Here is a 17,185-nt window from a genome sequence, read left to right on the forward strand (position 1 = left end):
TACCTCCACTACCACCATCCACCCACCAGCACCCACCACCAGCTCCACCTCCACCTCCATCACCAAAACAGAAACGTGACATTTAGCAGGTTGGGCCCACCCCCATCGCTACCTGAAACATTAAGAGCCCGGCGCGGAGGGTGATGGGTGGAGGAGGAGGAGGAGGTGGAAGTGGAGGAGGAGAAGAAGGAGGTGGAGGTGAGGGGAAAGAGGAAGAATAGGTGGTATAAGGGAAATAATAGGTGGAGGAAAAAGGAGGAAGAATTGAGGGAGGTAGAGGAAGATTAGGAGAGAGACGAGAGAGAAGAAGAGGAAGAGAAAGAGGAGGAGAAAGAAGAGATGGAGAGGTGATCTTTTCTCTTTTCCTTTACTCTTTTCCTTTTCTCTTTTCCTTTTCTCTTTTGCTCTCTCTTCCTCTCCATCTTACCCCTCTCCTTCGCTCTTTGTTTCTCTTTTCATAGTCCCCTTCCTCCATCCTCTTTTCTCTTTTCTTCCTCTTTGATCTTCCCCTCTTTCTCTCTCCCCTCTTCCGCACGTAGGCTTCTTTTCTTCTGCCACCATCAATAGCTAATCCGCCTCCTCCTCTTCCTCCTCCTCTTCCTCCTCCTCTTCCTCCTCTTCCTCCTCTTCCTACTCCTCTTCCTCCTCTTCTTCCTCCTACTCTATCTCCTCTTCCTACTCATTCTCCTCTTCTTCCTCTTCTTCCTCCTCCTCTTCCTCTTCCTCCTACTGTTGGTTGTGCTACAATGGTAAATAATAGTTGATGAAGCGTTCACAGTGTTTTTTTCACAGGAATATATTTATATATTTATAACACACTAGCCCACTTGTACACACCTCAAGGACTCGCCTCCGAATGAATAATGTGCGTCACCCTAGTTATGGAATGGCGTGCCCGACAGTTGCTTTCACCCAATTTTATAATTATTCTCGTGCACACAGAAAATAACATACACTCAAACTAATATGATAATTTAATTTTAATGATATTAATAATCTATTTTCCATTCATTCAATTTTCGCATTTACAAAGAAATAGAAATAATAATCATGCAAACAGAAATGGTAATTATGCTTTCTTCGAGAAACTTCCATACTTGGTACACGTACGCACATACACACACATACCATTACACATCACTTTTATTTCGTACATTTTTCACACAATGCTAACATAATTTATAATGATTAATATATACTACACTACTCTATCTCCTATTCCTACTCCTCCTCTTCTTCCTCCTCTTCTTCCTCCTCTTCCTTCTCCATTTCCTCCTCTTCCACCTCCTCTTCCTCTTCCTATTCCTCTTCTTCCTCTTCTTCCTCCTCTTCCTCCTACTCCCCTTCCTACTCCTCTTCCTCCTCCTCTTCCTCCTCTTCTACTCTTCCTCCTCCTCTTCCTCCTCTTCTCCTACTCCTCGTCCTCCTCTTCCTTCTCCTTCCTCCTCTTCTCCTCTTCCTCCTTCCTCCTACTCCTCTTCATCTTCTTCCTCTTCCTCCTCCTCCTCTTCCTACTCTTCTTCCTCCACTTCCTCCTCCTCTTCCTCCTCTTCCTCTTCAACTTCCTCTTCAACTTCCTCCTACTCCTTTTCCTCCTCCTCCTCCTCTTCTTCCTCCTATTCCTCTTCCTCCTAATCCTCTTCTTCCTCCTCTTCCTCCTACTCCTCTTTCTTCTCCTCTTCCTATTACTCCTCTTCCTCCTCCTCTTCCCCCTCTTCTTCCTCTTCCTCCTCTTCCTCCTACTCTCTCCTCCTCTTCTCCTCTTCTCCTCATCTTCTCCTCTTCTCCTCCTCTTCCTCCTCTTCCTTCTTCCTCTTCTTCATTCTTCCTCCTCTTCTCTTCCTCTTTCTCCTCTTTTCCTCTTTCTCCCTCCTCCTACTCCTCTTCCTCCTCTTCTTCCTCTTCCTTCTACTCCTCGTCTTCCTTCTCGTCTTCCTCCTCCTACTCCTCTTCCTCTTCCTCTTCCTCCTCTTCATTTTCCCCCTACTCCTCTTTCTCCTCCTCCTCCTACTCCTCTTCCTCCTATTCTTCCTCCTCCTCTTCCCCTCCTCTTCCCCTCCTCCTCCTCTTCCTCCTCCTCTTCTCTTCGTTCACCTTTTCCTCGTCTTCCTCCTACTCTTCCTCCTCCCTCCTCCTCTTCCTCTTCCTACTCCTCTTCCTTCCCCTCTTCCTCCTACTACTCTTCCTTCTCCTCTTCCTTCTCCTACTCCTCTTCTCCTCTTCCTCCTCTTCCTCCTCCTACTTCTCTTTCTCCTCCATACTTCTCTTCCTCCTCCTCCTCTTCATCCTCCTATTCCTCGTCCTCCTTCTCATTCGCATTTCTCTTTCTCTTCCCCCTCTTTCTCCTCCTCTTTCTCCTCCTTTCTCCTCCTCTTTCTCCTCTTTCTCCTCCTCCTTTCTCCTCCTCTTTCTCTTTCTCCACTTCCTCCTTCACTTCTACTCCTTCTCTTTCTCCTCCACTTCCTCTTCATTTTCGTTTCTATTTCTCTTCCTTTTCTCCTCATTTCTCCTCTTCCTCCTCATCCTATTCCCCCTCTTTCTTCTCCTCTTTCTTCTGTTCTTTTTTTTCTTCTTCCCCTGCTCTTTGTCCTTCTCTTCTTTCTCCTCTTCTTCCTCTTTCTTATTCTCTTCTTTCTCCTCCTCCTCCTCTTCCCTCTCTTCTTTTTCTCCTCCCTTTCCCTTCTTTCTCCTCCTCTTTCTCCCTCCTCTTTCTTCTCGATTTTCTCCTCTTCTTTCTCCTCTTCTTTATCCTCCTGTTTCTCCCTCCTGTTTCTCCTCCACTTTCTCCCCCTTCTTCCGCCTCCTTCTTCCTCCTTCTGTTTCTTCTCCTCCACCCCCCCCCTCTCTCTCTCTCTCTCTGTCTCTTGCCTCTTGTCTCTTCGTCTCTGTTGGTCTTCATCCATCTTCGTTGCCAGCCAAGCATTGACGGAGAATTGGCTGGTCCGCGCCCCTACCAATACTCCCACAGTCCTCCCACACTTCCCTCCCCCACCCCCTTTCCTTTACCCGCTCCCTAACCTTCCCGCTTATCCCCCCTCCCATGTCTCCTCCCTCACTCTTCCTTCCCTCCCCCATTCCCATTCTCTTCTTATCCATTCTTCATCTCTTACCCTCTCTCCCTCCCTCCCTCCCTCCCTCCGTCCTCTCTTCCTCCGTCTCCTCTCCCTCCCTCACTTCTTCCACCCTCACTTCTTCCACCTCTTCATCTCTCCCCCACTCCCCCACCCTAACTCCCTCTCTCCCCCCCTCCCTCCCCTCATACCTCCCTCCATCTCTCCCACACTAACTCCCACCTCCCTCCCTCCCTCCCTCCCTCTGTCTCTTCTTCCTCCCTCACTTCTTCCACCTCTCCGTAACTCCCCCACCCCATCCCGACTCCCACTCTAACTCCCTCTCTCTCCCCTCCCCCCTCCCTCCCTTCCTCCATCTCTCCCACAGTAACTCCCACCTCACTCCTCCCACCATAACTCACTCCAGCCTTTCAGTCTCCCTCCCCCCATCCCTCCATCCATCCATTCATCCATCTCCTCCACACTCCCTCCCACCCTCACCCACTCCCTTTCTAATCCCAAAATCCCTCATCCAGTATGTCTTCGCTATTCACCAGCATTTGTCCCTCCCTCTCCTCCCTCCCTCCGTCACCCTTCGGGCCCCAATCCCATAACCAATCACCTTTCACCCTTCAGACACTAATCTCACACTAATCACACGCTAGCGACTCTCCTGACACCCCTACGGACCAGAGGTACCCAGCGTTCTATTGCGATTGCTACCCTTCTGACATATCGCCTTTTATAACACCGTCACGGGGCCCCGCGAGCATAGAAGCTCCACACCGTTTAGAAAGGGTCAAGTTAGGTCAGAAAAAAAACTGGCGTTAGCCAGAATTAAGACTTTAAAGTGTGCACTTGTCCCTTGATGACGTCATTTCCTCCTATCTCGTTCCCCTTTCCATCGCTTTCTCTCCCCCTTTCTATCGCTCTCTCCCCCCTTTCCATCGCCCTCTCTCCCCCTCTCCATCGTTCTCTCTCCCATTCCATCTCCCTCTCCCCCTTTCCATCGCCCTCTCTCCCCCCTTTCCATCGTCTTCTCTCCCCCTTTCCATCGTCCTCTCCCCCTTTCCATCGTCCTCTCCCCCTTTCCATCGTCCTCTCCCCCTTTCCATCGGCCTCTCCCCCCTTTCCATCGCCCTCTCCCCCCTTTCCATCGCCCTCTCCCCCCTTTCCATCGCCCTCTCTCCCCCTTTCCATCGCCCTCTCCCCCTTTCCATCGCCCTCTCTCCCCTTTTCCATTGCCCTATCCCCCTTTCCATCGCCCTCTCCCCCTTTTTCCATCGCCCTCTCTCTCCCTTTCCATCGCCTTCCGCCCCTCCCCTCCCATTCTATTCCATTACCTCTTCTTCCTTCGCTTCCCCTTCCCTTCCCTCCCTAACCGTCACCTCCCCTTCCCTCCTCTTCCCTCTTCTTCCTTCCCCTCCTCTTCCCCCTCCACCTCTTCTCTTCCTCTCTCCCGCTTCCTTCCCGTTCCCCTCTCCCCTTCCATACCATATCCAAGAGAGATATGGAGATGGAGAAGGGGAGGTAGAGAGTGACGGAGAGAGGAGGAAGAGGAGATAGAGATAGAGATAGAGAGGGAGGGTCCTCCTGCCCGAGGAGGAGGAGGAGGAGAAGGAGGAAGAAGAGGAGATAGAGAGAGAGGGAGGGTCCTCCTGCCCGAGGAGGAAGAGGAGGAGGAGGAAGAGGAAGAGGAGATAGAGAGAGAGATAGAGATAGAGAGAGGGAGGGTCCTCCTCCTGCCCGAGGAGGAGGAGGAGGAAGAGGAGGAGGAGTCCTGCGCTGCTTCATTTATCCCATTTGGAGCCTCATTTCCTCTTAATGGCCTCCCTGCCTCTTGACGCCCTCGGGATCGGCGTCGCCGCCTCCTCCTCCACCTCCACCTCCTCCTCCTCCTCCTCCTCCTCCTCCTCCTCCTCCTCCTCCTCCTCCTCCTCCTCCTCCGCCTCAGCATCCCAATGCTGTCTTTGTTATTAGGGGGTGCCGCCGGACGATTGTATTTGAATGAGGGAGGGGGGGAGAAGGAGTTTTGCTGAGTTCTGACCTCTCTCTCTCTCTCTCTCTCTCTCTCTCTCTCTCTCTCTCTCTCTCTCTCTCTCTCTCTCTCTCTCTCTCTCTCTCTCTCTCTCTCTCTCTATCTCTCTCTCTCTCTCTCTCTCTCTCTCTCTCTCTCTCTCTCTCTCTCTCTTTTTTTTTTTTTTTGGGGGGGGAGGTTTAGTTCGGGTGGGAGTGTGAGAAAGGAAAGATAATGGATTTTTTTTTTCAATCATGAAATAATAATACGTAACTCTGGTCCGCAGGGGTGGAGGGGGTAATACAGGCCTGCAGTAGTGGGTCCGAACACGACCTTGTGGCTCTTCTCTCGTTGCCTCTTCCTCCTTCTCCTCCTCCTCCTGCTCCACCTCCTCCTCCTGCTCCTCCTCTTCCTCCTGCTCCTCCTCCTCTTCCTCCTGCTCCTCCTCTTCCTCCTGCTCCTCCTCCTCTTCTTCCTCATTCACCTTTTCCTCTTCCTCCTCCTCCTCCTCCTGTTCCTCCTCTTTCACCTCCTCCTGTTCCTCCCTCTCCTTCTTCCTTCTTCTCCTCCTCCTCCTCCTCCTCCTGTTCCTCCTCCTTCACTTTCTCCTCCTCTTCCTCCTCCAGCTTTTCCTCCTTTTCCTCCTCCTCTTTCTCTTCCTGTTCTCCCTCATCCTCTTCCTCCTTCTGTTCCTCCTCCTTTTCCTCCTCCTGTTCCTCTTCCTCCTCTTCTTCCTGTTCCTCCTCCCTCTCCTCCTCTTCCTCCTCCTCTTCCTACTCCTCCACCTCCTTCTCCTCCTCCTCCTCCCTGTGTCTCTCTGTCTGAACCTCTCATTACCTCTTCATTACCTCCTCATTACCTTACCCAGACTTGTCTTGTCTTCTTGTGAGCGCACACACCTGCTGCCACTAATTACCTCTTCGTTTCCTCGTCGTCTCGCAGGCATCAGCCCCCCCTCCCCCTCCCCCTCCCCCTCTCCCTCCCCCCAATCACCTCGTCCCCGATTATCATTGCTTCAGTAGTGATTATATACTAATCATGTATGTACACACACTCTCTCACACTCTCAACCTTTCTCTCCGCTCACTCTCTCTCTCTCTCTCTCTCTCTCTCTCTCTCTCTCTCTCTCTCTCTATCTATATCTCTCTCTCTCTCTCTCTCTCTTAACCTCACTCTCAACCCCCCTCTCTCTCTCTCTTAACCTCACTCTCAACCCCCCTCTCTCTCAACCCCCCCCCCTCTCTCTCTCTCTCTCTCTCTCTCTCTCTTTCTCTCCCTCTCTCCCTCTCTCACTCTCTCATTCTCTCTCAACCTCTCTCCCTCTCTCTCAACTCTCTCTCTCTCTCTCTCTCTCTCTCTCTCTCTCTCTCTCTCTCTCTCTCTCTCTCTCTCTCTCTCTGATAAAAAAAACACGAGATCACGGAAGGGTCACTCTTAACTTGAAAAGCGAATCGTGGAATCGTCTTGCAGAACTAGATCTCTCCTCCGGCTGCTTCTGGTATTCGCAATTGTTCCCAATATTCGGAAGCGGGTTCTCCCGAATACTGGAGGAGGAGGAGAAGAGTTCCCATCTCCAGACATTCCCAAGAGCAAATAGAAGCTTTATACATAACCACCCTTCCCACCCTCCCACCCTTCCCACCCCTCCCCCTTCCTCTCCCTCCCTCTCACCCCTTTCCCCTTCCCCCTCCCCCTCCCTCCCTTCCCCTCTACACACGAAAGCATGGGGGGGGGAAGGTCTCTTTTTAAACTGAATAAAACCGATTGGTTTTTATTCTTCCCAGTGATCTCTCCTACTTATTATCCTCCCCTCCCCCTCCCCAACTTTCCCCCACATCCTTCACCCTACCCTCACCCTACCCTCACCCCCTATCACCTTAGCCTCACCCTATCTTACCTTTCCACCCTACTTCAGGGATCCCTCACCCTACTCCCATACCCTCCTCCTCCTCCTTCTCCTCCTCCTCCTCCTCCTCTTCCTCCTCCTCCTCCTCCTCCTCTCTGTCTACGCAATCCCCACCTCATCCTCAACCCCACCCTACCACCACCCTTTCCCCCTTCCCCTTCCTCTTCCCTAGCCCCCCTCCCCTCTCCCTCTCCTCTCTCCCCCGTCCCTCTCCCCCTCCCCGTCCTTCCCCACCCCGTCCTCTTCCCACCCTGTACCCTTCCTCCTCCCCCTCACAGTCTCCCTCCCCCTCCCTGTACCCTTCCTCTCTCCCTCTCTCTCCCCCCTCTCCCTCTCCATCTCTCCCCCCCTCCCCTCGTCCCCTTCGCTCCGCACTAATAGGGGGGCTTACTCGTACGTGTACAAGAGACGCGAGGGTTGCCAAGTATTACCTCGACTTTTTTTTTTTACTCCCTAACTCTGGCTTCCTCCTCCTCCTCCTCCTCCTCCTCCTCCTCCTCCTCCTCCTCCTCCTCCTCCTCCTCCTCCTCCTTTTCTTCTTCCCTCCTTTCTCCTCCTCCCTCTCTTGCTCTTCTCCCTCTTCCTCTTCCTCTTCCTCCTTCTTCTTCCTCTTCTTCCTAGTCTTCCTATTATTCTTCCTCCATTCCTTCCTCCCTTTCCTCCTTCTTCCCTTCCTCTTACCTTCTCTCTCTGTCTCTCTCTCTCTCTCTCTCTCTCTCTCTCTCTCTCTCTCTCTCTCTCTCTCTCTCTCTCTCTCTCTCTCTCTCTCTATTTTGCCTCCAGCTTGTACATCTCTCTTCCTACATCTTTCTCCTCCCCATTATCCTTTTCCTCTTCTTCCTCATTTCCCCCTCCTCCTCCTCCTGCTCTTCCTCCTCAATTTTTCCCCTTCTCCTCTTCCTCCTCCTTCCTCTTTATCTTCTCCCCCTCCTCCTGCTCTTCCTCCTCATCTTCCTTTTTCCTCCCCTCTTCCTGTTCTTCCTCTTCCTTCCTCTTCATCACATGTCCCCCTCCTCTTCCTCTCCTCTTCCCTCACATCTCCTCCTCCTTCCCCTCTTCGCTTTTCCTTCAATAAGACGCCATTAACAAGGATTCCCGAAGGAGGATAACATCTCCTCCTCCTCCTCCTCCTCCTCCTCTTCCTCCCCTTCTTCTTCTACTCCTCCTCATCCTCCTCCTCCTCATCATCACCATCATCTTTCTCCTCATGCTCTTCCTCCTCCCCACCTTTCTCCTCCTCCCCTTCTCCTCTTCTTTTCCCCTCTTCCTCCTCCTGCTCTTCTTCCACCTCCCCTTCCTCCTCCGCTTCCTACCCCTCCTCCCCTTCTTCCTCATACTCTTCCTTCTACTCTTCCTCTTGCTCTTCCTCCTCTTCCTCCTCCTCCTCCTCCTCCTCTTTTTTCTCCTGATTTCACCCTATTCTTTCTCCCCTCTTCCTCTCCCCTCTTTTACTCGTAACTCTCCCCCATGTGTCTCCCCCCGACCCGTCTCCTCCTGCTAGTTCCCCCCCATGTCCTTCCGCTCTCCCCTCCTCTTCTCGCCCTCACTTACTCTCCCTTCCACTCCCCCTCCCCCCCCGCGTGTCAGTCAATTCTGTCTTTGCTTGAAGGGACACCTCCCCCCTTTCCCCTCTTAATCCTGTCCCATCATTTCTCCTCCCCTCCCCTCTCCTCATCTCCCCCCTCACTTCCCCTCTTTTTCCCTTCTCCTTTCATACCCTCTCTCCTCTTCCCCTCTTTTCCATTATCCTTCCCCTTCTTTCTCCTCCCCTCTTTTCCCCCTCTCTTATCCACCGTCTTTCCCCTCACCTCCCTTCACCCTCCCACCTCCCCACAACCCGTTTTCTTTCCCTCCTCCTCCTCTTCCTCCTCCCTCCTCCCTCCTCCTCCCTCCTTCAGAAGGAGAAAGCCGTGATGATTGGTGTCTCTGTTATGAGACTGACAGACAAACGTTGACATTCCCCCTCTCCCCCTCTCCCCCCTTTTCCCCTTTTCCCCTTCTCCCCCCTCTTCCCCTCAGAGTGGCTGAAGAATACGAGAAAAGGGGGGCGACCATTTTTTTTTCTTTCTGTGTTAATCTTTTTCCTTTACACCTGAATACGTCTCAAACCAGATTTCTTTTCTCTGCCTTGTATTGTACCCAGAGCCTTCCATAGTCCCCCTCTCTCTCTCTCTCTCTCTCTCTCTCTCTCTCTCTCTCTCTCTCTATTTCTATCTCCATGTTTCATAGCTTTATTTATTCGTTATTTATCTATTAATGTGTTTATTTATTCATTCATTTATTTGTTTGTTTATTTTCTAAGTTTGTCTGGCATATCCATCGTCTCCAATCTACTTCATTGTCATTTTTTCTTCTTCTTCTTTACCATCGTCTTCATCTTCTTCTTCTTCACCATCGTCTTCATCTTCTTCTTCATCTTCTTCTTCGTCTTCTTCTTCTTCTTCATCATCTTCTTTTTTGTCTTCTTCATCTTCTTCTTCTTCTTCTTTTCTTCCTTCCATTTCCTCTTCCTCCTCTTTTTCTTCTTCTTTTTATTTATCGCCTACATATGTCACTGTCGTATGTTTATATTTTCCACTGTGCAGGTCTTGGTTCGTTTCAGATTTTTTTTCCTGACGTCATGTCGTCTTGATACGTTTTAACCGTCGTATACTTTTCAAATCTTTCCCCCAAGTCATGGCGTCCTAATTCAATTCTAACTTCATGATACAACTTTTCACTTTCTTTCCTCGTTATGTTTTGATTCCTTTCTGATGTCTTGTTTTCTTTTTTTTTATTTATGTTTCAGATTTGTTCGATTTGGTTTGATAGTCTTCGTTCAATAATACCTTAACTTAGTATTCTTCTCGTGTCGTACATTTTTTATTCTATACCTGACGTCATGTCGTTTTGATTTGTTCTTTATGTCACAATTTTAGGCTTTTCGCTAACACGTAGTAGATTTTATTTCTTTATAACGTCATTCCATTTAAATTTGATTATTACGTCGTATTCGTCACCCCTTTTGACGTTTTGTCGCCTTAATTCGCTTCTGACGTCATGTTGTTTTGACTCGCTTCTGACGTCATGTCGTCTTGACTCTTATTACATCATATTGTCTTCATTCTCTTCCTACGTCATATTTTAAGGGATTTTCTGAAAGTTAATCTGACAAACTGACTTATCCATAGCATCTATTAATGATGATCATAATTGTGGCGAGTGAAATTAGTCAATTTTTATTTTTTTATATTCGTCAATTCTGTCGAAACGTTTTTGAAATTCCTGTTCAAAGAATACATACCTGAAAAATGAAATTCTCATTGTGTAAAACCGTTTGGCGCCAAGAAGGGACAACAGAAAAAGGGAGAGAGAGAGAGAGAGAGAGAGAGAGAGAGAGAGAGAGAGAGAGAGAGAGAGAGAGAGAGAGAATAAATAGAATATTGCATACACATGTATATACGCACACACACACACACACACACACACACACACACACACACATGCACACCACACATATATACACTTACATACGAAGGAATAAGATGGGAATAAAGACAAAGTTAAGACAGACAAAGCCAAACAGACAGAGAGACAGATCAACACAGACAAACCCAAAGACAGATACAGGTAGACACAGACTCATCCAAAGATATACACAGACAAAGACTGAGGGAGAGCGTGAGTGACGGGGAGGGAGTGTGGGGGAAGTTAGGTTTGATACTACAGCTGGGAGTACTGATACACCCCAACCATGAAATTTCCCCCCTTTCTCCCCCTTCCCCGGGGGAGGGGGGGAAGGGAGGAGGAGACGGGAGGACTGTCACTCCGAACTCGGCGATGGCTGGGGGGAGGGAGGATGAGGGGGATGGCGTAATGGGGGGAGGGGGGGAACGTTCCAGGATCATCTCCGTTGCCCGGATGTCGCTCTGTCAAATTCTCTCTCCCGATTTGTGATGGAAATACTTATAAATGTCCTTTTGACGGTCATTCATATTATTGTTAGTATTATTTTATTGTTATTATTATTATCATTATTATTATTGCTATTATCATTATCATTTATATTATCCTAATTATTATTGCTATAATTATTGTTATTATTATTACTATTATCATTATTATCATAATTATAATTATTGTTATTATTATCATTATTATTATTATTAATATTGTATTATTGTTGCTATTATTATTTTTTATTATTTTATTATTATTTTTATTATTATTAGTGTTATTATTACTATTATTATTTTTAATTTTATTATTTTCTTTTTTATTATTATTACTATTATCATTATTATTATTACTATTATTATTATCGTCATCATTTGTCACCCATTATCTTCATTATTATTAGTAATATGATTGTTTAATTTTATCATCATTGAATTCATTAATGTTAGTATAATTGGTTAATACGATCATCGTCGTCGTCATTGCTGCAACATTACTATAGGGATTCTCAATACGCCCCTACGGCCCAGAGACTTACATGTCATGAGTGAAGATAGTCTACATTTAGAAACAAACAGATATAAGAAAAAATATGTATACTTTAGCTACCAGTTTCGTCCTCTTCCTCATCTTCTTCCTCTTCCTCCTCTACCTCCTCATCTTCATCTTCTACCTCTTCTTCCTCTACTACCTCCTTTTCTTCCTCCTCTTCCACTTCCTCCTCTTCCTCCTTATCTACCTCCTCCTCCTCCTCCTCCTCCTCCTCCTCTTCCACTTCCTCCTCTTCTTCCTGGTTCTCTTCTTCCTCTTCCTCCTCCTTCTCCTAACTTCGGTTCACAATATTTCGCACCAACTCTCTTTAAAAGAGGAGAAGCGGGCTACAAACGAGTGAGAAGAGGAAATGATAGAATGAATAATGATAATTAGAAAATAAAGCTCAAATATCATAAAGGGAGGAAGAAAAGACATTTTAGACCAAAATGATAATTTTTTGTTTTTTATTTACTCATTTATGTATGTATTTTATTATTCAATTCACTATTTATTATTTTTTTATTATTATTTATTTATTTTATTTATTATATATTTATTTATTTATATTTTATTTATTTTATTTATTTTATCTATTTATTTATTTATTTATTTGTTTATATATATATATATATATATAAATGCAGCAGCCAGAGTCGAGGTGGAAATGGGCACTGGTACCAAGACTCTGAGGAGATATTCGGGCGTGCGGGTGGGCGTGCAAACCGCATCGACACGAAGGAGGAGGAGGAGAAGAGCAAGGGGGGCAGTGGCACACGCATGAACGCACGCAACCACCCCCAACACACACACACACACACATATGGTGCCCTCCCTTCTCACTCCCCCCTTCTCCCCCCTTCTCCCCCCCTCCCCCATTTCTCCCCTTCTCCCTCCCTTCTCCCCATTTCTCCCCTTCCTCTTCCATTTCCCCCTTCCAATTCCCATTCTCCCTCCCTTCTCCCTTCTCCCTTCTCCCTCCCTTCTCCCCATTTCTCCTCCCCCCTTCTCCCCATTTCTCCTCCCCCCTTCTCCCCATTTCTCCTCCCCCCTTCTCCCTCCCTTCTCCCTCCTTTCTCCCTCCCATCTCCCTCTCTTCTCCATCCCGTCTTCTTCCCATCTCCCTCCCTTCTCCATCCTTTCTCCCTTCCTTTTCCTTCCCTTCTCCCCTCTGGTGGAGGGTACTGATTGCCTAAATTTTATGCACTCCACATTATAGGGAATTTAGTGACACCCCTACGGACCAGAGATACACGGCTCACTTTTAACTTCAAAATGATCACCTCCTTTCTTGTGCCCTCCTTAAATCTCTCTCCTTTAAATACTTGACACTTCTTGAGCGGGAAGGAAAAAGGGGAACGGAAAGGAGAAGGGAAGAGAGGCGAAGGGGAAAGGTAAGTTTGCCGCTGTATTGGTTTCGTAACCAAATTACTAGTCGATTGTGTTTGTCCCCGTCGGCCGGGCCTTCCAGACTTTCCAGGCCTTCCAGACTTTCCAGGCCTTCCAGACTTTCTAGGCCATCCAAGAGACTTCTGGAGGCCTTCCAAAGGCCTTTCAAGGGCTTTCCACGCCTTTCAAGGGATATCCAGGGACCTTTCAAGGGCCTTCCACGCCTTCCAAGAGATTTCCAGGGACCTTCCAAGGGCCTTCCACACCTTCCAAGAGAATTCCAGGGGCATACCAAGAGATTTCCAGGGGCCTTCCAGGGGTCTTCCAAGCCTTCCAAGAGATTTCCAAGGAATTTACAAGTGCCTTCCACGCTTTCCAAGAGAATTCCAGGGGCCTACCAAGAGATTTCCAGGGACCTTCCAAGGGTCTTGCGGAGGATTTCGAAGGTCCTGTCAGCTCTTACAAAATCTCTGCTAACCCTTTTAAACTTTCTTCAACCTTTCCGGTCTTTTTAAATTTCTTTTCCAGTATTTTCCAGTACCTGGAAACTCCTAAGTCCTTCCAATGTGCTAATTCTTATATACCTAAGCGTTTCCAAATTCTGATATCTTCATTTCCTTATATTTATTTTTTTCATCGCCATGTGGTTATTTTTCGTCAGCTCCTGTTCATTATTTTGGTTTCTTCAGCATTTTCCAGTACCTGGAAACTCTTCAGACGTTAAAGATTTTGATGGACCTCCAGCTGCCTCAAAGGTCATTATGAACTCTTCCAGCATCTCCGCTGTTTATGCAAATCTTTACAACGCTTCTTTCCAGTCCTTGCAACTCTCCAATTTTTTTTTTTTTTTTTCCTTCGGTTTTTTCCAGCCCCTTCAGCACCTCGGGTAGTTATTGAAACTTTACAAGTACAGCGTTTGAAGTTCTCGTAGCTCTTCGTTGTTTATTGTTCTTTTAATCTTGTTTTATTTTACTTTATTTTATTTTGTTTGATTTTATTTCATTTTTTTTCCCTTTAGCTTTTATTCGGTTATCTCTTTCTGTTGTCTTCTCTCTTTTCAAGCACCTTGAGGATTCAGTCCTTCCAGCTTTTCGAGACTTTCGGACCTTCCAGTCGCTGAGTCCTTCCAGCCTTACTACCTAAATCCTCCCAATCAGTTCTTCGAGCTCTTTAATACCCTTACGCCTTTGTCTTCCAGGCCCTTAGAGCCCTTCTGGGTAAGGTCTTGTTACCTTTCCAGAAACCCTTATCCCCACGCCTCTCCCCTACTCCCCAAATACTATACTCTCCCCTACCGTTCCCCTCCTTTCCCTCCTTTTCCCCTCCCTCTTCCTTTCCCTTCCCTTCCCCGCCTACCCCCTCCCTCCTCCTCCCTTTCCCCTACACCAATCCCACTCCTTTCCCTCTCCCTTCGCCTTCCCCTACCCAAGCCTCTTCCTTTCCCCTTCCCTCCCACTCCCCTCTCCCCTGTTCCCCTCTTCCCCCCTGCCCCTCCCCTCTCCCCTGTCCCCTCTCCCCCCCTGCCCCTCCCCTCTCCCCCTTCTCCCAAGCCCTCCCCTCTCCCCATCCCATCCCGTCTCCTCTCCCCATCCCATCCCCTCTCCTCTCCCCATTCCCTCTCCCCCCTCCCCCTATCCCCTCCCCCCCGTCCCCCTCTCGGTTCACCTTCCTCCTCAAGATGGCCTTCTTCCATTTTGTACTTCAGGAGTCTCGTGAATTGAGGCCGTAGACCTTATCTTCCTTTTTATTTGGTTTTATTTTATTTTTATTCTCATTTTTTTTCTCCTCTTGTTCCTCTTCATCCTATTCCCATTTTTTTTCTTTTCTTTATTCCTGTCATCAACGTCTTCATCCAACTCCTCTTTGTCCACCTCTTCCTCCTCACCATCCACCCCCTCATCCTTACCCACCTTGTACACCTCTTTCTCCTCCACCTCGTCCACCTCTTCCTCGTCCACCTCTTCCTCCTCCACCTCGTCCACCTCTTCCTCGTCCACCTCTTCCTCGTCCACCTCGTCCACCTCTTCCTCGTCCACCTCTTCCTCGTCCACCTCTTCCTCCTCCACCTCGTCCACCTCTTCCTCCTCCTCCTCCTCCTCTTCGTCCTCCTCTTTGTCCTCCTCATTCTCCCCCTTCCTTTCCTCGTCCTCTTCCGTATCTTCCTCAGCCTCTTCATCCTCCCCGTTCTCTGCCCTCTCCTTCCATTCTTCCCTCTTACCTCCTCCCTCTCCTCTTCCCCCTCCCTCTCCTCTTCCTCCTCCCTCTCCTCTTTCTCCTCCCTCTCCTCTTTCTCCTCCCTCCCCTCGGCTTTTACTTTCCTCTTCCTCCTCCCTCTCCTCTTCCTCCTCTCTCTCCTCTTCCTCCTCCCTCTCCTCTTCCTCCTCTTCTTTCTCCTCGCCTCTTCATCGTCCCTGCTCTCTTCCTCTCTTCCTCCTCTTCCTCCTCTTGCAGCAAAGGTGGCCTCTCTTCCCATTTTGCGGGGAAATCAAAATATGAAAACGGGTTTCTGCTGGGCGGACATTAGGCCTTCAAGCAAACAAAATGTGACGACGTGGGGGAAAGCAGGACACACGCGCACACACACACACACACACACACACACACACACACACACACACACACACACACACACACACACACACACACACACACACACACACACACACACACACACACACACACACACACACATATGATAGGAGACGGGGCCCAACGAGTGTTGCTCCTTTCCTTTGTACTACAATTAGGTAAATACAAATAGTTTAACACACACACACACACACATACACACACACACACACATACACACACACACCCACACACACACATACATATACATATATATATAGTATATATATATGTATACATGTTAAGATATTCTGACAAGTTGAAATGGGTGGGAAGAGGAAAGCCTGGAGTCTTAGTCCGAGTTTTATTCTTTTGAAAAAGCTTATAGCGAAACTAGTCAGTAATGAAACTCGGATTAAGACTCCAGTCTTTCCTCTTCCCACCCACTTCATGTATGTGTATATATATATATATATATATATATATATATATATATATATATATGTGTGTGTGTGTGTGTGTGTGTGTGTGTGTGTGTGTGTGTGTGTGTGTGTGTGTGTGTGTGTGTGTGTGTGTGTGTGTGTGTGTGTGTGTGTGTGTGTGTGTTTGATTCACTATGGTCTTAGATCACGTGTTGAACTCGTGATCAACAGTTATTAACATTAACCTCCCGGATGAGAGCTCAGAACTCGTATGACCGATCTATGGGTAATACTGTGACCTTACACGCACACACACACCCAACTTCCCGCCCTCGAATGTTGGAGTAACGACTCGAAGCGCAGCGATACTGAAATTATTTCAGCCCTGGGCAGGTTTCGAACCCGGACCGCCGTAGTGACAGTCGGGGACTCTACCAACCGCACCACCGAGTGTGTGTGTGTGTGTGTGTGTGTGTGTGTGTGTGTGTGTGTGTGTGTGTGTGTGTGTATGTGTGTCTGTGTGTGTGTGTGTGTGTCTGTCTGTGTGTATGTGTGTGTGTGTAAATGTATGTATGTATGCATGCATATGCCAATGTATATATATAGTGTATCTCCAGGAAAAGAAGTGGCCGGGATGATGAGATTTAGTTCGAATCCTGCAGAGCTCAGCTCGTGCATTGCAAGCAGTTACCCAAACCATCACAATCACCACCACAGACGTCAGTTACCATAATCACCACATTTAACACAATCATCGTTGTCATCATCACAATCTTCACTATTAACGTAATTATCATTACTTGACTCACCACAAATACTATCACTAATACCACCACTACCGCCATTATACCACTACCATTCCAAATACCACTACCACCATCGTGCTACCACCAACATTACTACCACAGCTGTCAGTGTAACCTTATCCACCAATACTATCACCATTGTTCATACCACAGCTACCACCAATACCAGAGCTACCATCACAACCACCACTACCGTCACAACCATCACCATCACAACCACCATCATAACTACAATCATAACCACCACAACCACTCTCCCTTCCTATGATAGAACAATACGCAGGTGTAATTGTTATTATTATTATTACAATGAGTCGATGCAATGGCTGATGCCTATGTCGCTCTAAATGCAATTGCTAACCATTAATCATACGTGTGCGTGCGTGCGCGCGCGCGTGCGCTATCAGGTTGCATTGGGCTTCGCGCTCACCACCTAATGCCGTGGACTTGAGGTCGATCCCTAACAGCTTCAGTCGCATGTGTTTACACACACACACACACACACACACACACACACACACACACACACACACACACACACACACACACACACACACACA

The 17,185-nt window shown here is 47.9% G+C and overlaps 1 protein-coding gene across 1 annotated transcript in view; it reads left to right on the forward strand.

Moving 5' to 3' along the window:
* Window positions 1–17,185, forward strand: part of Syt4 (Synaptotagmin 4) — a 67,793-nt gene that overhangs the window by 12,861 nt on the left and 37,747 nt on the right. The window contains exons 3-5 of the mRNA XM_076200170.1: window positions 12,876–13,275; window positions 13,519–13,584; window positions 14,028–14,046. Coding sequence (XP_076056285.1) covers window positions 12,876–13,275; window positions 13,519–13,584; window positions 14,028–14,046 — 485 coding nt within the window. The remainder of the gene's footprint in view (window positions 1–12,875; window positions 13,276–13,518; window positions 13,585–14,027; window positions 14,047–17,185) is intronic.

This window comes from Oratosquilla oratoria, chromosome 17, assembly GCF_046742065.1.
Source record: "Oratosquilla oratoria isolate Oo_2021 chromosome 17, ASM4674206v1, whole genome shotgun sequence".
NCBI lineage: Eukaryota > Metazoa > Arthropoda > Malacostraca > Stomatopoda > Squillidae > Oratosquilla > Oratosquilla oratoria.